Consider the following 27,299-nt stretch of genomic DNA (forward strand, 5'->3'; position numbering starts at 1 on the left):
ATTCAGCAATTCAGAAACACATAGGGTACCTCCCTCCACCTTCCAGAGGGATACAAACTTCTAGAGATGCTGTACAAGGTGAAGGAAGGGAATGACTATTTTTTAAAGCTGGAGTTTAGTATTATTATTACATGAGAAGTTTGTTTTATTATTCCTTAAACCCTCATGATATTTACTCTTGTAAAATTATTTCATAATACATTTCATATTTTAAAGTAATGTATTTCATAAAGAAAAATTTTAAAAGCAAATGAGATGGGAGAGGGAAAAGGCAACTAAGTGTGGTGAAGTAGACACTTGAAAGACATAAGTCTCGGGATGATGAACAGATACGATCAACACAAAGAGATTGTCAGATCTTGGTGCAGTTTGGTGGTGGCAGTTCTTAAATTTTGGTTCTCATAATCATTTGAGGAGTTGTATTCATCTCTCATACTCTACACCAAGAAAAATTCCGAATATTAAAAATGCCACCAAAATAGAAAACAGGAGAAAATTATTTTGTAACCTGAGTGAAAAGGATTTTTGAATTACGACTCAAACTCCAGAAGCCATAAAAAAGACTGATAGGTGTGACTACAAAAAACATAGATCTCCGTGGAAAAAAAATATCTACAAGCTCAAAAGACAAACTAACAGCAGCAAAAAAACTGGGACAAACATTTGTAATCACATCACAAATAAAGGGCTCATTTCTCTAATAGATAAATTAATAAGAAAAACCATCAAATCAACAGAAAAAAATAAGGCACACTTTCAAAAAAGGAATTGCAGAAGGCTTTTCATTACATTTGGTAAAAATCTACTGATAATAAGATGGTGCATATTAAAAAATATTTTGGCACATGTTTTACCTATCATCTTAGCAAAATTTTAGAAGATTGATGATACACTGTGTTGGCAAAGATTTTGGGGAGATACGTACCCTCATTCATTGATGGTAAAGGTGAATTTCCTTGGGAGGGAAATCTGTCAATGTCTGTCAAAATTACTACTACGTGTAGTCTTTGACCCAGCAGTCCAAGAAATTTATTTGACATTGGATGTGACACATAGGTAAGGATATTCACTGCAGTATTGTTTGTAACAACAAAAAATGATATCCTAAATATCCATTAGTGGGAGACTGACTAAATACCGTATGATACAGTCACACGATGGAAGACTACAAATGTTTAAAAAATAACTCTGTAGCTGTTTATGCTTTGACAGAGAAAGATCTGGAAGGACACACAGGAAAGTAGTAAATGTGGCTACTATGGAGGGTACTAGGCAAATAAGGAACAGTGTGGAAGGAAGGCTCTTCACTGTTTATCTTTTTATATACTACTTTTTGATTTTTGAATCATGTAAATGTACTATCTATTCAAAATTTACTTTAAACAGCTTAAATAATTCACTGAGAAGCCTGTTAAACATGTAAGTGGCTTCCCCTGATACTAACTCCACTGAGACAGACTCTCCAGGAACGAGCAGGAACGTCCTTACCCCTAAGGGAGCATGTAGTTGTTTCTTAAAAAGAAAAGACTCACACCCCTTTAGCTCTAGTTTCTGAGTTTAAAGTAATAGCGTCATGCATCCCCCTCATGGGAGATTGAATATAGGGTAAACCCACCATCTGCCCAAGTTTGCTAAGATGGATGTTATAACTATTATATGGCTTCCCGAGAACAATTTGCACAATTTATGGCCAGGGACGGGTTCTATTTCTCTACTCCTTTTTGTTTGCATTATTTAAAAAAAGTGAAAAAGAAAGAAAACAACCCATTTTGTGCTCTGGGTGGCAGATGGATGAGGAGGGAAACAGCCAGCCTTCAACCATTTTTTCTAACCATTGTCATCACATTTACGCTCATGGTCTGTCCAAAGCAACAGTATATACGATGAAAAGACAACAGTGAAAACAAACAAAAACCCATACCCATGGCTAAGCTGCAAAGTCATCAAAACTTTGTCTTTTCTGGTATCTACTAAAACTGAACATACCACATTCTATAGCTCAGCAATTTCCGCTCTTAGGTATATAACAAGAAAAATGTACTCACTTGTACAACAAAAGACATGTAGGAGAAAGCCCTTAGGAGCTTTACTCATAATAGCCCCACATGGGACACTACCCTAAACGTTCATCAAGATTAGAAAAGATGTGTGCACTGTGGTATATCCCCACAGTGAAATTCTACACAGCAATGAGAATGAAAGAACTGGAATGACACGCAGCGATCTCACTAACAGAATGGTGAGTCAAATAAAGACAAACAAAAAAGAAAACATATGGTATGATTTTATTATATGTTAGAATAACAGGGCAAAAGAACCTACTGCTTTAGAAGTGAGGACGACTCACGAAGATAGTAACTGGAAGAGGGTGTGTGTGTGTGTGTGTGTGTGTGTGTGTGTGTGGGGACGACTCACGAAGATAGTAACTGGAAGAGGGTGTGTGTGTGTGTGTGTGTGTGTGTGTGTGTGTGTGGTGGGGGGTTGTAGGGATTGGTGACATCTTGTTAATTGACCTGGATGGTCAGATCAGTTTGGACAAAGTCACCCAGCAGTATACTTAATACTTGTACTTTTCTGCATTTTTTGTTATGCTTTTTAGTAAAAAGTTTTAAAAAGTCATTCCAAGCCAGAATGAGCAGTGTGTGAATGAGTTTTCGATAAGAAATGGGTTCAGCTTCTAAATAAATGCTGTCCCAGCCCCTGCTGAGATACCAAAGAGATTCCAAAGAGACTGAAATGACAAAATGTCATTGGCCAAAGCTCCTGGAAATTATGCAGAGATCCGGGCTTGATGGTTTAGAGGGGCCCCCTCTGCCTCACCAGACACAAAGAAGCAGCAAGGCCTTCGCAACGGGCCTGCAGAACAGCCCACAGGAAGAAGCTGTGCGTTAATCGGCAAGGAGCATGCACTACATCCTGTTTTACTTGCCAGGGATCCCTGAGAATTGAGATGGTCCACGTAAGTAAATTTTCTGGATAAGCAAAACTTTCCTTAATAAACAATCCTTTCATTTAAAACAGAATCTTTTTTAATGGAACCCTTTCAAAAACACATTTCACACTTCCCTGACTTTTCAAAACGTTGAAGAGTCCATGGAATAGAATTTAACCTTTACACCAAATAACAACACTAGCAGTTATGTCCTATCTCTGTGCCAGGCACTGTCCGAAATGCTTTACAGCAAATTTTCTCTCTTAATCCTCATAAAACTCCTATGAATTAGGCCCTATCATTATTCCCATTTTATGTATGAGGCTGAGAGCGATTGAAGAACTGTCCAAGGTAATAAAACAGGTCTTCTGTTTACAGCTTCAGTTATTTCGTGTCTGCTATCCTCCACAATGCCAACAGGTAGACGGAAATGTTAGCTGTACCTTTAGAGAGACTGAGTTCTCAGCTTTTCTCTCCATATTTCCTTTCTTCTTCCTCAACGTGACATTCAGTTTTCACAGAAAGCTACATGCCATAAACTCCTATCTAAAATCAGATAAAAACTTACAGTACTTTGTTTTCACCACTTTAAATAAACTCCATCTCCTTAGATCTCCCTATTGGCTAAAATATCCTATTGAGTTGGACCAACTTCTTTATCAGTTTAAGAAACCCCTCTGGTTCTCTGCATTTCAAAGTGTCCTGGATTTGCTTTTTCTTAACACAACTGAGAAGGAATCCTGTGATACTCATCAGATTAGCAAAAGCAGCCCTCAACTGGGGGCCTCCTTGACTTCCAGCTCGGCTCTCGAGAACATACAACAGTGGGGGCAGACAAGCACAAAGGCAAGGTGTGCAGTCATTTTCTGTAAGGTGTGTGGATGGGCAGGCCTGCAGAGCAAAAGAAACCGTCATCCTTACCCTGTTTTCAAGCTGACCAAGGCGTCCTCTACTCCCTTCTGGTTAAATTTGGTCATGTACTGATGCATGTAGGGGTAGTTGTTCCGAATGTTTCTCTCCGTACTGCCGTTGGGCACCGTGCCAAATCGAAAGGGAGGGGAATAGTCGTGAGGTCTCTGAAACTGAGGAGAGACAGAGAAAGGAGGAGGAGGAGGAAGAATCAGCCATCATTCTGTCTTGCCTCAGGAGTTACACATATGCACGTGCTAGCACAGGACAGTAAAAACCCACTCATTTTTGTGCTTCCTTTCTACTTAATCACACCTTCCACTGGTCTGGGAGCTCCAGGAAGTCAGAAACAGTGTCTGTCTTCTTCCTTACTGCTCCTCAGTGCCCAGCACAGGGGCTGGCTGGGTGTGCACTAGGTATCTGTTGGACGGAATTTTTCGTCTCCATTATAGAGACCGGCCTAGTCCTAGGCTCACGGGCAGTGCTCAGGAAATGCTGATTAAGCTGGAATTAATGTATGACTTCAGTTCATTCATCTGCCTTATCATGAAATTTTCTGAGATCCTCACCAATCACTCCCTTCTCTGGACCCCGTTTACAATTTCTTTCACCTCACCCAGAAAATGACAAAGGGGAGCAGAATTTGCCAGTCCCGAAATATGCCTCTTTGGCATACGGATTATCTGGGGGCTGGTTATTTTTTAAGAAACAGCAGACACAGGAGAAACTCTGAAAACTGAGTAGAAGTTAACTCTTTTGGAAGAGGCAAAATCTTATATTCATGAGGGTGTCTTCCTCTCTGTGTCTGGAAGAGGATGACTAAATCTCTAAAACTCTTATCAGTGGAGAAGGCAGCAACTTAAACCTGCATCACTACCATACCCTTGTTTACTGTGCTCTTCCTGGTCTCCTCCCAGAACTGGCCTTTCCTTCTCCCCCCACCCCCATCACGCCTCCCATTACCCTACATCTTTCTTCTGTCTTCAGCTGAAGATAGTATTTAAGCTGGTGGTTTGGGCTATTTCGGGGAGCTACTCAGTTTTCTTGGGTATCTCCCATATATACAGATGGTATACATGTTTTTCTCCTGTTAAATCTGTCATTTATTATGGAGGGTGGGGGTCTCCACCAAGAACCTGGAAGGGTAGAGGGACAATTATTTTTCTTCCCGTACAAAGACTCTATGTCATTCACTCATTCTCCAGCCATCATTCATTCATTCGCTCATGCACGCCTGCAATACTTATTGGGGTCCTAACACATCCCAGGCATAATGGCAGGTTCCATGAACGTTTCTTGAGCTGAAGTCCATACTAACCATTAGCTTCCCGGTGATGCCCATGCCTGGTATGGCCTCTTGAGCCTCCATCAAGGCTCACTGCCCATGCTCTTCTGGGTTTCCCTGATTGGCTGATGTTGTCTGTGAAGGGGGTCAGGCCTCCCCAACATGTGCCACTTTGATCATGTGGTTATTTTTTCATTCTATTAATGTTGTGTACTGCATTGACTTATTTTCATACGTTTAATCACCCATGCATTCTTGGGCTAAATCTCACTTGGTCATGGCATATTTTTCTTTTTGTATGCTGCTGCTTGATTTGGTTTGCTGGTATTTTGGTGAGGATTTTTGCATCAATATTTTAAAAAGATATTGGTCTATCATTTTTTTTCTTGTGATTCCTTTGTCTAGTTTGGTATCAAGGAAATTCTGGCCTCAGAGAAGGAGTTAGGTAGTGTTCCTCCTCTATTTTTCTAAAGAGTTTGAGAAGGATTGGTGTTAATTCTCCTTTAAAACTATTTGGTAAAATTCACCAGTGAAGCTATCTGGTCTTGAATTTTTCTATTCTTTTTTAAAAAATTTTTTATTGGCGTATAGTTGATTTACAAGGTTGTGTTAGTTTCTGGTGTACAGCAAAGTGATTCATATATATATATGGATATATATATATATATATATATATGAATATATATATTCTTTTTCATATTCTTTTCCATTATAGTTTATTACAAGATACTGAATATAATTCCCTGTGCTATACAGTAGGACTTGTTGTTTATCTATTTTATATAGAGTAGTTTGTATCTGCTAATCCCAAACTCCTAATTTATCCCTTCCCCAAGATGTGCCACTTTGGCACATGATTTATTTTGAGCTGAAGGCAATTGAGACCCTGTGGGCTCAAGAGGAACTTTCCCTGCTCCATTAAAGAATTTAAATTGGGGGCCTTGCCCATAATAAGAGTTATTACCAGAAATAACATTTTATGACCTATGACAGGCAAACATTTAATTACTCAATGTCTGCTCTTCTCATCATCCTGTGAATTACCCTCCTCCCCTCTGGAGCCCCAGGCCCCTAGCCTATTCCTTAGCTCAGGATGGCACATCTACCTCATTTTACCTTTCTGTCTCTGAACCTCTCATATATGTGGGGTTCCCGTATATAAGAAATTAAGTTAGATTTTCTCCTGTTAATCTGCCTCATGTCAATTTAATTCTTAGACCAGGCAGAACTATCTAGAAGGGTAGAGAAAAGGTTCTTTGCTCCCCATCTGTCCACACCTTCAGTGTTTGGGGCAACCTAACCAGATGGGGAGTCCAGAGAACTAGGTCTAAGTCCCAGAAATACAGTTAAAATCTAGAGGCAGCACAAGGCAATGGTTACAAGTGTGAGCTCAGCCTCACAGGTTCCAAAGTCAGGTTCTATCCCTTACAGACTGTTGGGTCTTAGAGAAGCCACCTTACTTCCCGCTGCCTCCACTTATTTTCCGTCTGCAAAGTGGGAAACACATGAGTACTTCCCTTATGGGGTCAATGGGAAGATCTAAAACTACAACTTTTGTCAAGTAATTAGAATAGTGCCTGCAACAGAGTAAGCACTCAAAAATAAAACTACTCTTACTCGTCATTTCTGCCATCATCGTGGGCAAAAAAGTAACCTGGGCCTCATTTTTCTATGAAATATGGAATTCTGGAACTAGAAAGTGATGGTTATAATGACTAACATGTTTTGAGGATTTGCTGGGGGCCAGCACTGTGCTGAAAACTTTACAAACACTGGCTCATTTAATACTCACAACAACCCTGCCCGGTAGCTAATCTTTGAGGCTCCATTTTACAGATGAAAAAACTGAGGCTCAGAGAGATTCCATTACCTACTTAAGATTACGCTCCTTGTAAACAGCAGCCCAGATTTCAAACCTAAGGTCTGAACTCTATCATTCCTCCGAGACCATTACTAGCGACCTCTCCTCTTTTAGAGGTGAGGACCTTGAGACCCAGAGAGGGAAGGACAGCCAGCAAATCTCCAGCAGAACCAGGGCTGGGATCCAGAGGTCTCTCAGATTTCCACGTCAGCATGTCTTCCACGGAACTGAGAACTGCCGGAGGAAGCGTACAACTTTACCCAAGAGTCAGGCTAATCAAAAACACTATTCTTTTTTCTAGACTCACACTTCTTTTCACTGTTAATTAAACTTTCCAGTTGAAGATTGCTCCCCTTAAATTAGGCATGCTGCTGCCTAATAAGCAGCCATAACTGGATTTGGGGGAAGTGGCCATGCCTTGTCCAAATGAGGTCCTCCTGCTGGGCGCCTTGTGTTGGGAGCGTGTGTGTGTGTACAAGCGTGTGTGTGTACAAGTGTGTGTGTATAAGCATGTACACGTGTGTGTACAAGCGTGTGTGTGAACAGCAAATGCTCTTTGCACTCACTCAGGCAAGCAGTGCCTCAACGCACCACCTAAAAGGGGAGGCACCAGCCCAGGCCTGTTTGCACAGCAGCTGTCGGCTCAGGGGCACAGAGGCAGCAGCACTGCTCATAAATCTAGTCATTGTAGCAGCCGCTCCCAATCTCGCGAGACATCTGATGGCCTATTTGCCTAACTGCCTTCCCCTTCACTCACCATCTGTAGCAGAGGAGACACGCAGCTCTTTTAGATTCCCTTCCTTCCCTGCGTTTGGTTTGCACAGCGATAGAGACAGAGATTCAGCCTCGGTGATGAATTTCCACACGTCTCTGGCCTTGATTGTACCCTCACCCACACTAAATTCAGCCTGGCACCCAGCCCTAGGAACCTTTCCCGCTCAACTAAAGGCTGTCAAACTTTTTAAAGCATGACTCACAATACATCTTCCATCTCCACCCTGTAAACACACACTTTCTACTTAGGATATACTCTGATGTAATCCATGGTGATCTACTATTTTAATGGTCACAACTCTTAATTTCATGACTCCCTAAAGAGTCACGACCTACAGTGTGAAAAATAGAGGCAAGGATGACTCATCGCTGGAATCCCAGGGCCTAGCGTCGAGGGCACACTCTGTGTTTCTTAGGGGAATGATTTCTGATGCAACTTTCTCCCAGAGAGTTCCACGTGCAAGCAGGAAGAAACGAATGTGGGCTCCAGCGCAGGAAGCGGTGGTGCAGAGGTCTCCCCCATCAACAAGACCACAGGGCAACGTAATCATGAAGCCCAGAGTCAGCAGAACTCCTCACAGCTTCTCTCGCAAGGTTGCCCTCATGGTTCATATTAACTGGCTGCACCTAGCCTTGGGCTTTTCATCTGCTACTTTGGAACTGAGACATTTGGGGCAGTTGCTTAAACTCTCTGAGCCTCTGTTTCTCCATCTGTAAACTGAAGATTGCTTTTGCAATTAGAGTGTTTAATGGCATCCCCTAATGCTTGATAAACATCACCTTATCACCTGTTAATACCCAGCATGACTTTAGTCAAATAAAGGATCCAGTTTCCCTCCAATGTAGAGAACAGAAGATCAGAGGATTGTATTCTACATTTTTTTTTCCATTTGGTATGTGGACAGGTCTGAGAGTCATTCCAGCGAATAAGTCATAGCAAGTGCATTATGACGGACGAAGTAGAGATACAGGTCTGGGAAGTAAAACTTCTAGGAAAAATGCGGCAATTAATCAGGACATTTCTTTATTTCTCTTGTGAACCAAAAAATACACAATTATTAAAAAATATCTATCTTCTGTGGACATAAGTAAGGAATGTCTGGCTACTAGAGCCCCTGTTTCTAGTAAGGTCTTCTCCCACTGCTGAGCTCCACATGCTTCTGGATGTAGCATCAAACTGCTGTGGTCCTTAAGAGGGAGGAGAGGCTCAGAGGCCTCCACTCAACCAATAAGAATGGTGGACGAGGCTCACCCAGCACAACTCCACGAGAACACATGTATGGGCTCATCCACAAGGTACATTCCCCGAATTTCCTCCATTGCTGTCACAAAAGGCCAACTCCGTGCAATAATATTTCAGACCCCAGAAGTGAGGAATGGTTCGAATTAGGCAATAGTGATGGTCATGAGGAGGGAGAGGAGGGAGATGAAAAGGAGAGGGGAGAGGTAGTGGAGGGGGGTGGGAGGAGGGTTGAGGGAAGAAATACCATTTATAGTAGGATTATCTACCATGTGCCAGGCACGGTGTGAGGATTATTCCTAATCCTCATATCAACCTCGCCAGAATGGTATTAAACCCCCTCTATCAGGAAATTAAGCTGTGGGGATACTGACACACTGAAGGCCATACAACTACTATATGGCAAGGTCAGGATTTGAATCCAGATCCATCTGACCCCTATGGTGTTGCTTTTTCCACTACATTAGTCTGCCTCCCAGGGATGGATTTCACCAACCACAGTAACACCCAACATTTTGGGAAGGGTCGCCACCAACATTCCAACTTCTTTAATAATTCCTAGGGAAGCATCTACCCATGAATTTACCTACGTATAATTTAACCCCAAGCTCATCTGAGCACACTGTGGGCTCCAAAGGTGCTTCTTTCACAGCAAGTATGCAAATGGCTTAAAAGTATTATAAACCTGAGTTGTTACATAGGTATTCATGACAAAAAGAAAGAAAGAAAAAAAAAAGAACACTTGTGTACATATTAAAATAAATTGATTCAATATAGATTTTTATTTTGCAGACTTTCTTGGTGTATCTGCCATTAATCTTCTGGGAGCATTTAGCTTATTTACTCTAGGAATTTTGCTGTTTATCTAATTGTATCAAACATTTAATTAAGAGCTATCTGCTTGCTGCTAACACTCTGAGCATGGAAACTGAGCTGCATCTCATGAGGATATGGTATCTGTTACTAGATGTTTCCAAGTCAGAAAAGGTCAGTCTAACTATTAGTGTTTCTAATTAGTTTTCCCACAAGCAGTCATGTTATTAGACCCAAAACTAGGTAGCAAGGGATTTTTCCCCCTTGCTATTGAAAATAGCAACAAAAAGCAAAATATGCTGCCAACTACTTTCTTGAAGAATCTTCTCATCCAAAACTTGGTTTCCCACTGCTTCCAATGTACCTCTGGTCACTTATTCTAGGAACTGTACATTTGCTCCCATGACGTGATGGAATCACATAACAGTTACAGGCTACCGGGCACAGTCACATGTGCAGCCTCCTTCCATCCTTACCACAAGGTGATTCCCAAATGTTCAGAGAGGAACTAGGGGGCACAGCAAGGTTACACAACAATAAAGGCATCACACAGCTAGTATGTGGCAGAGAGGAAAAGGAACCCAACTTTCCTGACTCAGTGTAGGGCTTTCTCCGCTGCCTCCCAAATGCCATGTGCTTTAGGTGAGCCAAGGAATCGGGTGAGCATGATTTATTAAGGAAGGGCTCCAGGAGAAACCAGGAAGGACATGGGGGAAGAAGGTAAGGGAAGGTGACGAAGCCAACCAAGGGTGTGACCATGAGCAAAGTCTCAGCCTCAGCCTGATCCTGCAGGGAGCTCTGGGGAGTAAACTGCACCTCTGAGTTTGCCTAGAAGCAACAGAACAGCTGGGCTTTTGTACTCTCACACTGGTTAGCCACTGGTTACAGGCAACTGCAAGATTTGGGGGACATAAAAATATCCAGGCAAAAAAAAAAAAAAAAAAAAAAATCCAGGCATTTACCATTTCAGTGCCCCAAGGTAATCATCCTCTGAAGGTCCCTGGTATGAACCTTTGTCAGCAAAGGTGAGGCTGGGCACACAGAACTGAGAAAGGGATCCTACGCCCCAGGCGGGGTGCCCGCAGCATCCAACACACCATGCATTTCTCGTTCAATCAACAAGTGTGCACTGAGCATCTACTAAGTGCCAGATAACCCTGACATCCCCTTCCCCCAAGTCAATTTTAATCTCATCAGTTTTATCTCCTTTACAGCACTTATTCCTGTCTGGAATTTTCTTCTCCATTGCATTTACTTGTGTGTTGTTTATTTCTTCCTACTGGAATTTAAGTTTCATGGGAGCACAAGCTCAGGCTGCCAAGTTCACCATGGTGACCAGGAAGACTCTCCCAAGAGGTGATAATTTCCCTAAAACCTGAAAGTCAAGGAGAAGCCGGCCATGAGAATAAAGGGGGAAGAACATTCCAGGCAGAGGACATGGCAAGTGCAAGGGCACTGTGGTAGAAATACACTTGGAGTGTCTAAGGAACAGAGAGAGGACCTCAGCAAGCGAGAGGGAGGGGACATGGGGGGATGGGCCAGATAATACAGGGCTTTGTCGCCATGTTGCAGAGAGTGGCATTTACTCAAGTGGCATTTCCAAGGAGGAGCCATCAGAGAGGCCAACTGCTCATAAGGTTGGTGGCGCTTTTGTGATGGTGACTCACCACAGCCCCTCACCTGCTCTCTGATGACAGGCCTCTCTGTACCTCTTTCAACCACCGTGTAAGTCACGGATAAGCTGTTAGGTCTTTTCATGGGCTGATTTTCTATTCAGCAGTCTGTTGATGAATGCTGAAAGGATATATGTAGACTCATGCCAATAAGACATGATAGTGAGAATTTATAAAGAGACAAATTATCCCCACATACAAGACAGAAAATCTTTGCAGTGCTGCAGTCCCCACACTGCTGAGCTTAGCAAGTCAGAGTTTGTTTCCTGAAACTAAAATGTCAATAGAAGGATATACCCAGTTTACCTCTTCCTCCCTGTACATTTCTGAATAGCTTCTCACACCCTGCAAACTTCGTTACATGGCAACGGAGAATGGAGAAAGCAGGTGTTACCACTCCCATCTCCCTGATGTGGAAAGCACAGCCCCAGGAGGCAGGATTGAAGGCGAGTCTGAGTAAAAGGAACCGGAGGGAAAGGAAAAACCTCCCTGCTCCTTTTGCGTCCCTTGAAGAAATTTCCGGCGAGTCAGGAGTGCTGGTGATGGGGCTGATTGGCTACATAGTAAACAGGAGCTGTCAGTTTTGTCTCTGGGTAGGGCTTACAGAGGACTTTTGTTTTCAAGTCAGAGAATCCAAGGCATGGAGCATGTAAGAGACTCATACAAAGTCACAGAACCAGGAGGTACCTACAGCCGAGAGCATCCCACTTCACCCCAAGCCTCTCCTGATCCAAGGCTAATGGATCTTCCTCAACACCATACTCTCCTTGGCAAGATGAGCTCCAGCCTAAGCTGTAACATGAGTCACAGACCTCAGTAAGCATCATCAACACAATCATATAAATATGAGAAACGACCACCGGGGGAAACTACGTTTCCAAATTAGATCTGGACACTTTAAGACTTAGGAGAGCTTAACTTAAGCTTCCATTCCTGAAACTTTTAGAAATATGCCCATGTGAGTTAAGAGGAAAAAAAAAATCCTCTGGCTTTGTGCCTTAGAGTTGATGGGTTTGGATGATAGGAGCCTGATTTACTTCCTCTGAGGGGAGAACGTTTAAGATCAACCCCTCAGGCAGAGATGAAAGCAAAGTGACCTTACCTTTTTGTCACTGAGGCCAGTCACTTGGTCCACAAACTCCTCCTGGATCATGAAAGCAGCCAGATTGGCCGTGTAGCTGGCCAGGAATATGACGGCAAAGAAGGCCCACACGGACACCATGATCTTGCTGGTGGTCCCTTTAGGATTCTGGACAGGCACGGAGTTGTTAAACACCAGGCCCCAAAGGAGCCATATAGCTTTTCCAATCGTAAAAGAAGGCCCATGTGCTGCAAATGACAGGAAGGACATTCTCAGCGCCTCCTCAAAATGCACACTTGTGAGTGTTTTATACTACGCAGTGGCTCCAGCAACACTGAAGGCTGCCAGAAGACGGACTTATAGTGTGTCCCGTCACTGCCCCAGAACCACACCACAATGAGTCCTTTTTTCTTTAAAAATTAGCATTCTTCCCACATTTCTATATACCTGGCTTTTTGCCACATTTCTAAAAAGACAAAGAAAGAAAGGAAGAGAGAGAGAGGGAGGGAAGGAGGGAGGAAGAAAGAAAGAAAGAAAAAGAAAGAAGAGAAAGAAAGAAAGAAAGAAAGAAAGGAAAGAAAGGAGAGAAAAAAGAAAGAAAGAAAGAAGGAAGGAGAGAGAAAGAAAGAAAGGAGGAAGGAAGGAAGGAAGGAAGGAAGGAAAGAAAGAAAGAAAGAAAGAAAGAAAGAAAGAAAGAAAGAAAGAAAGAAAGAGAAAGAAAGAAAGGGAAAAAAGGAAGGAAGGAAGAAAATGGTTATGCAAAACATGGGTTTGAATTAGAAGTAGTGTTATGACCTGTTTTAAATGTGGATTTGATTTCCATTTGGGGAAGCAGAGCCTTACAAAAACATGTGCATGGGGGCTGCTTCAGTATTCGTCAGATGTGCTTTCATATAAGAACCATGCAATTCAGAGGGACTGATGCTTGATATTCTAATCTGATTGTTCCTAGCAATGGCTCCTGTTCAAACTCAGATGTAAGATGTGCACAATGTAGGAATTAAACCTAACTAAAACACTCTCCAAATGGAGACATTAAGGAACAGAACAATAGAGCTTAATTCTTCTAACACTTCACAGATGGAAGACATTTGGTTGCAGGGTCATGGAAAATGAACTCTGATATCACAGCACTTTTTCTCCCTCAGCGTATTCTTAAGATTCTTTTTTTTTTTTTTTTTATTTTAAGATTCTTAAGTGTTCCTTGCAACAGACTTAACTAAAGAGGCAGAACAATATGCCAAAATGTATTGGGCAGGGGAATATGCAGGCTGTAAGACACACACGTTAGAGCTTTCAAGTCTGTTTTTGTGCAAGGGGAAAAAAATCAATTTATGCCCTCATTTCATGGGAAAAAGGGTCTTCCTTTAACAGAAGGTTTTTATGTCATTTAAGTAAATGAAGATATGAAAAAATGATCTACTTAGACTTCAGTTGGCGATGCACACAGAGTGGGCAATAAATAAATTGGCAGCAGTGAATCCAGATTGATGGAAGTTATGAAGTTCTGGGCAGAGAGCCTAGTTGGGAAGCAAGCTTTCCGCACATGGGAGGCCAAACTCAGGCTATCTCAATACTTACAGTATCCATATACAACACATTAGAGAGAAGGCAACTAATTCTATTATTCTCAGTCTCAAGCTCTCCTCTTCTTCTTTGCCTAATTTTATGATCTTCTGGGCTTATTCCCAAGAGGCTGAGAATTCTTAGTAAAAAATAATTAGAGTCAATCCAGTAAACTTCATGAACTACTTAATTTTATTAGGGATGCATGTTGATCAGAAGCGACAGCTATTTAGGAATCAGAAATGGGCAGTTGCAGGGAGCTGTCCAAGATGTTTGGGAATCCCTGATTCATGAAGACTATTACTGGGTCATATAATTTTCCCCATAAAGGACAATGAGAGGTAACAGAAAGCTATTTTGTGCAAGGAAATAAGTAGCTGTCATTTCCTGAGGGTTTCTACATGCGGATGAGCAGAAAACAAAAAGCCTCCAGGTGATGGAAGGAGCTTGCATGCTAGGTTCCTTCCTGCACAATAGCGTGTGCTTCAGCCAAAGGAGAAATTATTGCATGTGGTGGCCTTTGGATAGTTTTTTATCTTCCAAGATATATTTCAAATGTATCCACTTCTTTCCATCTCCATTCTCTCCATCCAAGTCCAAACCACTGCAATTCTTTCTCTTGGAAAACTGTACCACCTTCCTAACCAGTCTCCCTCCTTCCACTGCTGCCACCCCTCCCATCCTCTCGATAGATACATAGAAAGTGACCTTTCCACACGGTACAGGTTTGTATTCTGCCTCTTCCCTGCCACTGTATTTTGAAGAAAATCTGAAATGCTTACCACGGTCAACAGCCTATCCCTCTGACTTCATCTTATACCACTGTCTACCTCACTTACTCATAACTTTTCTGTTTCTTGAGCATATCAAGATTGATCCCATGCCAAGGCCTTTGTATCTGCTGTTCCCTCTGCATGGAATGCTTCTCCCTCAGTTCTTCATAGGACTGAATCCTCCTCATCCTTCAGGTCTCAACTCTAGCATCATCTCTTCCTAAGGCCCTTCCCTGCTTGACCATCATACTTAAGAAGCATCCATATCCCATCACTTCACTTTGGTTTTTCTCCCTTCTTCTTGAGATTTATTACAATCGGTGATTATTCATTTATATGTTTACGTGTTGTCTCCACAACTAAATTCTCAGTTGCCCAAGGATGAGGAAATCTCCATCCCATTTACCACGTTAAACCCCTGCTCCGGTACCAGGTACTCCGGAAATACTCATCAAATAAATGCACGAATTCACAAACACCACAAACTCTGGTTTTGCAAACGTAAATATCTACTCTCCTGCGGTATGATCACCCATAGAACATTGCCTCAGGACCCACTCTGTTGGAAAGCTTCTTACTAGTTAATTACATTACCCATTTAGTGAAATGCTGGCAACTCTCCCACTTAAACACAACATGATTACTTGTGGCATTTTAACTACGTTTGGTTGACAGCAGGTGGTTTATGTGGTAACCACCGCTCTTCAGTGGTTAAGAAGCGGGAGAATTTCAGTAAAACTAAGTTCCCAATAGATCCCCATGACCTGCTGGCTCTTTCCAATATTGAATCTTCCAAGCAGAGAGAACATATGGCAAATTAAAGTGCCTTGTTTTTGAATAACTGTACCTTGAAGATCTGCTGTCTTCCACCATCTAAAGTCATTTTTCAGGAAAGAGATTTCGTCCTGGCACCCTTCTGATACCCTCTACTTAGAATGTGTTGTGCATTGAGAAAAATTCACTCAAAATTGTGTAATGTGTTTATGTATGTGGTTTGTGTGGGAGCCTCTTAAAAATTTACGGCCAATGAATGCATCCCAATTCAATTTTCTACTTACTGATTGCCACTTTATCAAGTACAATGCACTAAGGTCAGGCACTGTCAAGAGGAAAATGTAACTGTTTGGGGAAAGTCACCATTTTATCATTATATTTATCATCAAACGAATGTGAGCATGATTTGGTAGTTTGGAGAATGTTCTTAACCTAGATTCCATAAAACCATTTTCTTTGCATAGACTGAAGCTGAGACTCACTAGTAGTTTTAACATTTGTTTTGATGCACATTTTGAAAACTGCCAGAAAACTTTTTCAAATATGCTTTCTCAGCAAATATCAGTAGTTTTTCACTTAACTATTGACTCCACATTATGGCAAGATTAAAATGTCTCATTTTTAAGTTTTATCCTTCTTTTCAGTAGAAGGGAATAACCCATACTTGTATGGCACTGCAAGTAATATCAATGACCAGCGTGATTTAGACGATGGTATAGCAAGGCAATATAGGAGAATGTGTTCTAGATCTGAACTCTTCATTGAGAGCACATTAAATAGCATTGACTTTGAATGATGCTTACGAAGCCAGCCTCACCTTTCCCTTCGGCTAAGTTCCTGCTGTATCCAACAGGACTGAAGTACTCAAACACGAAGACAGCTACGGCGGAGACAAGGAGCAGCATTACAAACATCATCACCCAGACGGAGGCGCTGAAGGGCTCTGCGGAGAAACAGCCAGAGGGCGGAAGCGCGGTCAGTCAGCGCCCGCTCACAACCAGGGCCAGCAGGGAGCCCGGAGGTCCATTTGCAGGCTCACTGAGAGACCCACTCTGATGTGACTCTGATCATTCAAAAGAAGCTACTCATTGTTTATTCATGCGTTTAAATCATTCTCTCTTCTACAAAATATTTGAGGTATTTTATAAGAATGCACATCATAGGATAAAAACAGAGAAAAGCATATGACATTTGACAAATCAGGTCAAGGATAATAAAAACAAAATATAATGATAAGACCAAGGGAGAAAGTTAACATGCAAACAAAGAGGCTACAGGGTCCTCTGGAATTACAGAATCATCCAGGGGACCAAAGCTAAAGAGAAACAAGACTAGATTCAAAGAGTCAAACATAAGGCACCTGCAAATCAGCATGAGTTTTATTTTTATTTTCATTTTCATCTTAACATGCTGGAGGGAGGACGTGCAGGAATTCTAGAAGTAAAGGGAGAATTATAACCTGGTAGAAAAGGATCGTAAAATCGTGGGATTGACAGGAATATTGGAATGTCATAGTCTGCCCCCAAATACTACCACTCTCTCCATTTCACCTTCTGCTTCGGACAGATGAGATCTCTACAATTTAAAAATCTGGTTGAGGTTGGTAATGGTTAAATGCAATTGAAAAGTCATTTGAAGATATTACATTCACACGAGAATTCAATGAAAACGCATCGTTTAAAGATAGAGGCAATGAAGTAGTAGATGGATAGATGGTTATTTCCCCTAAAAATAGCTTTCATCAGTTCATTTTCATGTGGGTGTCTCAGAAGGGCAGGCCAAGACACAAGGTTCTAAATCTTAGATCACTTTAGAAAGGTAAGAGATACTATGTAAAACAAATTAACATTTTTATTCAAACTGATTGAGGACATGAAAGTGAGCCGAAAGGAGACATTTTATCCATGTATGACATAGATTTGCTAGAAAATCAACAGAGGCTAAAATTTTTAAAATGAACATAGCTCCACCTGATTGCATCATTGGGAAGAAACTGCGCTTGGACACCAATGAACTTATAATCCTTTTCATCATGAGCAAACATTTTCTAAGAATAAAATATAAGAAGCCCAATAATACCTCTCGAATAGTACACATTTTATTATTTTTAAATTGTTTTTTTTTCTGATGAAGCTAGTAATAATAATAAAGAACTAGGCTGATAGCAGGCCACCTTTTTATTAAAGTCTGTGACTACCTAACACAGCTAGAGTTCAGCACAAATTCCAATGTAATGAGCTTAATATATAATAAGAAACTAATATGTCTGAAGCTTTAACGATATTGGATAATTTTAAAACCTGAAGGAATACTTTGTAATGCAGTTTTGATAGTGCAAATACTTTAAGAAGCAACAGGTACCAAGACAACTTACTTGACTTAAATAAGCCAAGATGAGCTCAAAGAAACCGAAGAGACTAAAACTGAAATTTATCTTAGTTAAATTTAACTTGAGTACAAACAATATCGTGTCCCTGAAATCACAGCAATTTGGTAATAAGGTGTATCCAGGAGAAAGGAATGAATAATTAGGAGATTAAAAATTACTTAATATTCAAAAATAGAGATGTTAAAGTAAATCTCCAAGTTGGATGTGCTGATGGCATAGCGTGTCTCAGCAGAGGAGGATCATTGTAATGAGTAAAGGAGCACACACATGTAAAGTATTTGGTGGTGTGCTTTGCACACTGCATACACATAATAAATTAAATGGAATAGCTGCTTGGTTCTGTGGTTAAAGCCAGAATTGGTGGTGGTGATGTGCTGTCCAGGGTCCTGAAAAAGGCCTCCTAGTTTAAAACACGCACACTTACTAATCTGATAACTCCTTTTCCCTGCAGGTTATGATGACATTATTAAAAATATTAGGGGAAATCCTTACTGAATTTTTGTACTCACATGTCAGAATCTGTAAGCCTTCAGTGGACTTCACTGGGCACTTGATGTGTCCTAGTCACTAACTGGTCAGAAAATCAGATGGAAACTGATCAAGAAACTGATCCCAGACGTTTTCTCACTTCCAAGTGACAACATCTGTCCCTTGACTTGTGAGGATGGCAGAGACATTCTGCTGTGGTATTCTGGTTTTAGTAAGTTAGGTACCTATGAGTGCCATGAAGGATGGCTATTCCCAGACACCACACACACACACACACACACACACACCCCACAACAAAGAAAGTCATTAGAACAATGAAGAGCTACTGTCTGTAGTGTCTAAGATGTGACCCAGAAATATTTTAGATAGCTCTGGATTACATCCTCTACTGGACAGATTCAACAGATTCAACATCTGTCCATGAAGGAACTTTAATCTAGAAGAGACTCCAGCTCAGCATTTCTTTGGATCAAAGACTCCAACCTACTTGGAAAGTCTTAAGAATTAAGTGAATGGAAACATTGCCAGAGACATCATCTCTGGCCTTGAAGAGTCACTGGTTACATTTTTACACAAAAGCTCAGAGGCACTACCTGCAAGTGTTTCCGATGTGAGTTCATGGATTTTGCGAAGGAGAGAGAATAGGAAATAATGAAGAGCAATGCAATCAGATTTTGAATGTTTGGCTCTTCCAGATGACTGAGCCAATGAATGGAAAAATGTAGCTTAGCATGGTTCATTATGACTTTCAAAACCTGCAGAAAATGACTGTAAATAAGGGGGTGCAGAGTCAATCGAATAGGGATGTAATTTAGTGACTAGGAAAAATATTAAGCCTTCTGTGTAAAAACAGCTTTGAAAATAGCTCCCTCTGGCTACAATTTATTTTATTCTTAAAGATACAGTAGGAAGAGTAGGGGGAAAGAGGTTTAGCTAAATTTAGCAAAACTACTTGACTTTTATGGAAATGTTCTAGTAACGCAGATAAGATAAAAATCTAGGGAAACTGGGTTGAGGCCAGATTCAGTATCAGTGACTCATATTTATGAGACAAGTCAATGGATATATTTTTCCTCTTTGATTGAACTGGACGAAAAGTTCTCTCTAGCTCACTAAGAAGATAAGTGGACAACTTTCTCTTTCCATTTCTTCCACGAACTCCCTTCCTCCAACCTCTAGGACCAAAGATCTCTGTTAAAGGTTCCAATAGGGAATGGGGAAAAAGACGATTAGGAGTGACTATGAGTGAGAGTATATCCAATAATTATTAACATTCTGCTGTGTTGTCAATATCAGTAAGCAGTATTTTTCGTGATCCAGTGAGGCTCCCTTATGAAGATATGGGCATCATTATCCATATCAGACACAGGCACAGAAGGAACATAGTGAGGTGTGTCTTTGTCAAGGTCCACGTTACTCCAACAAAGGTTACAAAAATTGAAACGAGTGCAAAATCAAATCCAGTGAGTCGTAAGCATTTCAACAGCTTAAATGGATTATCGAAAATGAAAACAGTACATCCACACGTCTCTGTGAGTAAGGCGGTATCCAAAATCCTGTTAGTCAACATTTCACTCATGAGAATGAAGCATAGAACGCTTCACTGGATGCTAACACCACATATAAATGAAGACAGTGGAAGAGTAAGGCTATGGGCTTGGAGCTGGCATCCACAGATGGGCCCTAGTCTGCAGTTTTAGTTCTCTAATAAATAAAGTTTTTTTGTCTTTGGAAAAATGTAAGAAATTCAGTTGACACTAATCTAACTGTTTTCACTCTCTCCTGCAGTTTCCTTCTAGGGGTCAATGTTTGTCTTAACCTTCCCAGTTTGGGACAAACCCACTGACATGGGAATGCCAAGGGGAAGTTAATCTGAATCCCATGATCTTCAAGACAGTCACTATCAAAAACTATTTATGATGACAAAACGCTCAATACAATGACTTCCTTTAAAGAAAAAATGAAAAATGCTTGGCTATGTTCCAGGCAGTTTCAGCTACACCAGCCAAGCTACCTAATGCATAGGTGCTCAAGAAAATCAGATGATAGAAAAAAACAGAACTACCTGGCTTTAAAAAATAAAAACCTTTTGTGTAAAAACATAAATCTAGGAAACAGTTAAAAGGAGAGTAAGAAGAATTTCTTCTCTTATAAACCATTCAGCTTAAAGGATAGTCACATTTAAAATATGATTCCATTAATTTTAAAACAGTGTATCCTCTTCAGACTGCTTCTGTTTTGTTTATCAGAGTACTGGTATAAATCACTGCACAGTCATCATTATTTTTACTCTTACATCCAGTAAATAAATGACTGTCATTCTAGTGAGGGACGGAGGATGGGTACGCGGCTGCTAAATAAAAGTTTATGAGCGGATTTAAATTAACTGTGGACAGACAGGTTTATTTTTTAAATGCTTTCAAGGCTCTAAGCAATGTATCTACTAATCTATATTCTACACTACCAAGGGCGGTATCTGAATATGTGATTGTATTTTTAGCAGCTATTTCCAAGTTAAAGATAAATGAAAGATGTTAACTGGGGGAAAATTGGGGTAATTCAAATGCAACATGCTTTCAATATGCTGACGTGGTTACCTGGAACTGAACTAGGTCCTATCTGGTCCTGTCTTTCGAGCAAACAAGACAAAATACCTATAATTCCTCGTAGGAAAGCAGTAGTGACTGCGAAGTTCACATACCTAGAAAAGCAGAAGGTGATACAGTGCCATTGCTTCTTGAAACCATGACACTGATTCCCGTCTCCACAAAGGGCACAGAGAAGTCCACCACTTCAGAACGTTCCTCGTTGATGGTGAGTGAGCCAACTGCCATGACTGCCCGTTGATACACCACCTGGACACAAGGCAAAAAAAAAGAACCGTCCCTTTACTTATCCTTCCCACCATCCCTGAGGACCTTGGGCCCTAAGTCTGAATGAGGGCCCCTGGGATGAAAAGATAACTTACCTCACCAATCATTCCATTCCACACATTGTTAACTTTCTTGCCATGCTTCCCATTAGTCACCAGGTAAAGGTCATAGGTAAACTTCACTGTTCTCGAAAGCTTCTTTAGGATATCAATGCAGAACCCCTTGCAGCATTTTTTAACATTCATGCCCTCATTGGTTGAATTGCTGTAGAGAAAATCCCAAGATGGTAGAGTATTAGTACTGGAAAATGTGTTCATAGTCATTATCTACACTCTTCTATTATTTTTCACATGGGAAACTGAGGCCCCAAATGTGGAAGCGGCTTTTACAAGGACATTCAGTGAGTTTATGACAGCAAAAGTAGAAAGTGTTCTTAATTATGACAGTAATCATGACAACAGGTAACATTTCTTGAGTAATTACTATTTGCTATGCACTGTGATAAATGCTTTATACTAATTGTTGGATTAATCTTCACAACATTTTTCTAAATTAGATAGTATTCACATCCCCATTATGCAGATGAGAGTTACTACCTCTTATTTTTTTAAAGCTTATAACACATACAACCTCTTTAGATCTGAGTTTAGTCATCTAATCTAAACTGAATTATAAAAACTTATTGGAAAATGGAGGAGAGGAAGATGTGAAATTCTCAGAGCAAGGAGAGTTTTGCTTTATCCTTTCACTGAAAATAGAGGTTGGCAACCAAAGGGAAGAAGAAAGGATGCCTTACTTACTTAGGAAAGATACTCTCCTTGCTGAGGAAAACTAAGAATTATCAGCTAAAAATCAGGAGACCTGGGGTCTACTCTGTGCCTGAGTCTGTGGACTTAATGTCTCTTGATCGAGTCATCTTGCAAATGAAGGCTCATTCATAACATTTTCCCTCCCTACCTACATGGAGGAAGTGTAAAAGGTGACACTATTAAATAGCAATGTCCTTGATCAGGAAAAACCCCTATTAAAATACAGAGGGCATTGCTGTCTTAAAACCTATCATAATCTACCAAGGTTACATTCGTTGCTTTGTGCCAGCCACTTTGCTTTATTTACTTGACAAAGTCATACTCAAAGGACACTCAGAAAAACCAGAAATTCTTTTTAAAGGGAAGGAAACAGGGGTCTTCCCAAGTGATAACAAAAACTATTTAAACAACTGCTACAGGAAGATCAAGACCTCTCTGGGCAATGCACTTGGTTCCACCTTGCCCTGGGGCATCCATTAGTACCATGTTCAGATACTGAGTCACGTATTTCATAGGACATGTGCTGCCTCAATATTCCATTGTTGACACATCTACATACTGAATTGTTATCTAAGCACTAAAATTATATTTATGGAAATCTTACAGGATAATAGGAAAATACTTACATTTCCATATCTTATGATAAAAGTAGGTTACATAGTGATACATACAGAGTAGTCATAGCTATATAAAAACAGATGAGCTTATGAAGTATCTGGATGGAAAAGCAATGAAATATGAAGCATAGCTATTTTTGAATGGTAAGAAATGGTTTTTTATCTTTTTCATATTTTTAGGTTTATTTCCCCCAAAATTATCTGCAGTGAGTATATACTACATATATAATTGGATAAACACAAACACACATTAAGCACCATTGATATATATCTATATCCAAGAATATGGATAGATTTGACAATATAACTTTGAGTAATGGAAGTAGGTTGCAGAATGATACCTTTTTTCATGCTTTCTTTATCTCAGGACCACAGATCACCTATCCTGAATCACTGTCTTCACCATTGCTCTCTCCTATCCTGTCTCTGAGCTCTGCTCAACCAACCTGCATCTGCCAGCCAGGACCACGACGGAGACTTCACTCTCCAGCCTGGCAGCTGGACAACCTGCTCAGACTCTGCTGCCCTCAGTCTAGGGGGCTGTGGAAGGCCACATCCGCATGCATTTACAGATGATGACTGGTGGACTTAACTCTGTAGTACAACAGGAAGTAGGGACCTTCCCTCTCTCCACCAGTTTCCCAGAGCAGAAAGGGTCAAGGTGGAGTTACAACTGCCATAAACATGATAGAAATATGTCCTAAGTACATTAAATTAATGGCATGTCCAAATATGATTTTCTTCTTGGTATCTGTGGCTCTTTGAAAAATGTGCCCAAATCAAAGTCTCTCTTTTTCTTTTTGGCCACCATAGGCCATGCATCGATGCCTCTTTACCACCTCTTTCCATTTGCAGCTATTTCACTGTCTGCTCCTTCCCTTCTTCTATTACAGCCTCTTCCTTCACCTGGTCAAGATTCCTGGGAGAGTGTGGAAAGGAGTTAACAAATACCCCAGGTTTAAGATTCAGGGTCATAGCCATATAGTGACCTATCTGCTTCTTTGACGTGCTCACTGGAACCTCAGCCAGTTTATGAGTTAATTATTCCCCCCATGTCCCCTAATACTAGGTGTATTCTGGTTAACCAGTTGTCATTGATGCATTTTCACCCAACAAGCACCCACTGAGCAGCTACTCTGTGTAAGACATGGATTTAGACGCTGGGGACACAGGATGAAAAAGACAAGAAGAAAGTGAACTAGTTGAATTTATCATGGGCATTATGGAAACACAGACCATACTGGGAACTTCTGTTGGTTGTTATCACAAACCTTGTGTGTGTGTGTGTGTGCGTGTGTGTGTGCGTGTGTGTGTGGAGGACGGGGTATGACAACTACCCAGGCATCTGAGAAATGGTGCCAATGTAATCTCTCTGCTCTCCACCATCACCCAAAAGAAAGGGAGACTCATAAAAACAAATATGGGGAAAGGGATCCAATAAATCATCAATTCTCTGGCTCTATAATTTCCCAGTGTGGCCAGTGGATGTGCCTTGCGAGTCAGACAGAGCTGCTTTCAAATCCTGGGACTGCCCTTGACAAGCATGGAAACTCGGATGGGTCTCTTCATTCACAGACCTTAGTTTACTTATTCGTGCATTGAGAAGGCTGATACTTACCTTGCAGGATAGTTGGAAATATTAAATAAGGTATCTAAAGCACCTCTCACATAGGTGCTTAAAAATATATTTCCTCTCTTTTCACCAACGATTTGACAGTTTAGGGGATCAACTGGCAGTATAGCCATTTATCCCTACATATCAAAACAGGTAATTTTTCCTCAATTTTCTCTTCACGTCTTAACACTCAACTAACAGGTTAGAAGAAAAGTCTGATTTCTCAGCTCATTTCCTACTACCTGATTTTTTAGAAGACTGATGTGTGGCCTCAAGACCCCACCATTTACCAGAAGTGAGAGACAAAGGGTTTTCCCTGAAAGAATATCACCAAGAAAACAAACACAATCATGTTGTCCAACAGGAATCCTTTTTGGAACCAATCAGCCTGCCTCAAAGATGTTACCTTTAGGAAATGCAGTTGATCTAATCTGTGTTAATGTTGGGATTACTGGATCCTAGTAATTTTCTATTGCTTTCAGGTAAATCAAAGACTTTAATTTCACCTAGAAGCACAGTACGATTCTCATGTCACCAAGTGGGAAAAGGAAAATTGCAAGCCACCCCCTCCCACAGGAACCCAAATCGTGAATTTGAACTTGTTAATCTGTTTCTATTCTTCAGTTGAAAAGTCAATTCTTTTAAAGACAGTAATTTATTTGGAGGTTCATTTCCTCCAGACCATTGTGACTCAGGACTTGGTGATCTATTGTTTTCAGCTCCAAGTCTTCGGATTTTAAAGACTTTAATCTCCAATGACTGAGTGTGAAGCATAAGATGCCCTACTTGATTGGCCCTATTGAATCAGAGAAGATATCATAAAGGAGGTGCCCCAGTGGGGTTATACTCTTTGCTTTGTGCCAGCCACTCTGCTTTCTTCATCTGACCAAGTTCTGCTCAAAGAACACCCACCCAAGTCAAAACCTCCTTTGACAACTTTCCCACATTACCCCTTCTGTCATTCCCCCAGCTCATCACTTCCAAGTACTGCACTAGGTTTCCTTCTGTTTCCCAAACTCGCCAATCTCTTTCCTCCCTCAGGGCCTTTGCACCTGCTCCTCTAGCTGGGTGGCTCTTCCCCAGTTCTTCACATGTTTGGCTCCTTTTCCTCTTTTACATGTCACCTTAAATCTTACCTGTGTGAGCTGCAGGAGCCCCACATACCTCAAGTGACTCCCTTATCACACCATCTTATTCAGATCCTTCACAGGATTTATCCTAATGTGGAGCTGCCCTGTTCCCTTATTGGTTGAGTAGTTTTTTAACCGTGTGCACCCCTTGACTGCAAGATCCTTCCCGGTTCATTGATGCACCCCCCCATGCCCAGCACTGTGACTAACACAGAAACTATGCTTCATGTGTATTTATTTATTGACTAATCTATTCAGAATTTCAACCCCAAAGAGGCTGATGACTCCAAAAAAGCTGATGATTATTTACTGAATAATCCATCAGAATTTCAACTCCAAAAATGCTGCTTATTGATACAAAAATTTCTCCAAACCAAAATGCACCTTCATAATACATTTAGCAATCATATTCTTAAAAAATTATCTTTATCCAAAGCACTGAGCCATGGGGATTTGCATCTTGTATAATAAGAACTTAGGTTGGAATTTGGAACGTGGGAGGAAAAGTATCCATTCACCCTCCGTTCAAGTGTCATCAACATTGGGGTGTCATATTCTGTGCTTGTCCCTGAGGACACAAAGATTAATAAGCCACGTTCCCTATATTTAGGCAGATAATACTCTGGGGGAAATACAGACAAACTGTAAGCCATAAAAACAAGTGAGAAAGATAGCTAGAAAGTGCTATGGACTGAATGTTTATGTTCCCCTCAAATTCATATGTTGAAACCCTAATCCCCAGTGTGATGGTATTTGGAGAGGTAATTAGGTCATGAGGGTGGAACCCTCCTAAATGGAAGTAGTGCCCTTATAAGAAGAAGCAGGACAGCTTGCTTCCTCTCCCTCTGCTCTCTACCAGGTGAGGAGAAGACAGCCGTCTGCAAACCAGAGGGTCTCCATCAGACACCAGATCTGCCAGCACCTTGATCGTGGACTTCGCAGCCTCCAGAACTGTGAGGAATAAATGTCTGTTGTTTAAGCCACCCACTCGTGGTAATTTGTTATAGCAGCCTGAACGGATTAAGACATAGAGACACAGCCAGGGTACTGTGGAAGTAGGGAGAGCTAACCTAGCTTGGGGAGGGAGTGCTTAAGACTTAAAGGGCAAGCAAGAATTGTCCAGGTGAAAGGAGGCAATCAGAAAATACTCAGGAAAAAAAAAAGATTTCTATCCAACGGTAGGCTTTTTCCTTTTGTGAATCCTCCACAAGGGTGGTATTTGTGTTTATGTTTGCATTACAAAGACAAAATTCAGGGCCTTGGACTTGGCCATGAAGCTTTATGTCTCTCCAAAGGGTTTATAGATTAGGGAGAACCCTTCACCAGGGGATCTGATAAAAAATGTCAGTTCCTCTTCAATAGTAATAAAAGAGGAAATGACTTAGATGCAATGCTGGTTTATTGCTGGTGATCTAGGAGATCCCCAGGAGATCAGCTCCACCTTAAGCACATCAGAAAGTCACTTGTAAGGTGGATGCTGACCCCGAAATGGAGAGAAGCTTTGAAAATTCTGAAAAGTTTGGATCTTGGAAATAGAAAAGAGGTGGAAGGAAGTGGTAGATATGGTTTGGGGGAGGGAGTAACCAGAAAAATACAAAAGAAATAATTATTCTAGGAAAGATTGAAGGGGAGGGTTGATTCACCATACTGGTTAAGAATATGGTGGTGGAGTCAGATGGACAAGTGTTTGAGTTCT

General features: G+C 41.0%; 1 protein-coding gene across 1 annotated transcript in view; it reads right to left on the reverse strand.

Annotated features, from left to right (window-relative positions):
* Positions 1–27,299, reverse strand: part of GRIN2A (glutamate ionotropic receptor NMDA type subunit 2A) — a 387,714-nt gene that overhangs the window by 75,906 nt on the left and 284,509 nt on the right. Inside the window, exons 7-11 of the mRNA XM_082360749.1 lie at positions 21,528–21,696; positions 21,261–21,414; positions 16,499–16,624; positions 12,590–12,816; positions 3,854–4,014 (exon numbers count right to left, since the gene is read on the reverse strand). Of these exons, the coding sequence (XP_082216875.1) occupies positions 3,854–4,014; positions 12,590–12,816; positions 16,499–16,624; positions 21,261–21,414; positions 21,528–21,696 (837 nt within the window). The remainder of the gene's footprint in view (positions 1–3,853; positions 4,015–12,589; positions 12,817–16,498; positions 16,625–21,260; positions 21,415–21,527; positions 21,697–27,299) is intronic.

Source organism: Balaenoptera borealis (genome assembly GCF_965194805.1).
Source record: "Balaenoptera borealis genome assembly, chromosome: 16".
Taxonomy (NCBI): domain Eukaryota; kingdom Metazoa; phylum Chordata; class Mammalia; order Artiodactyla; family Balaenopteridae; genus Balaenoptera; species Balaenoptera borealis.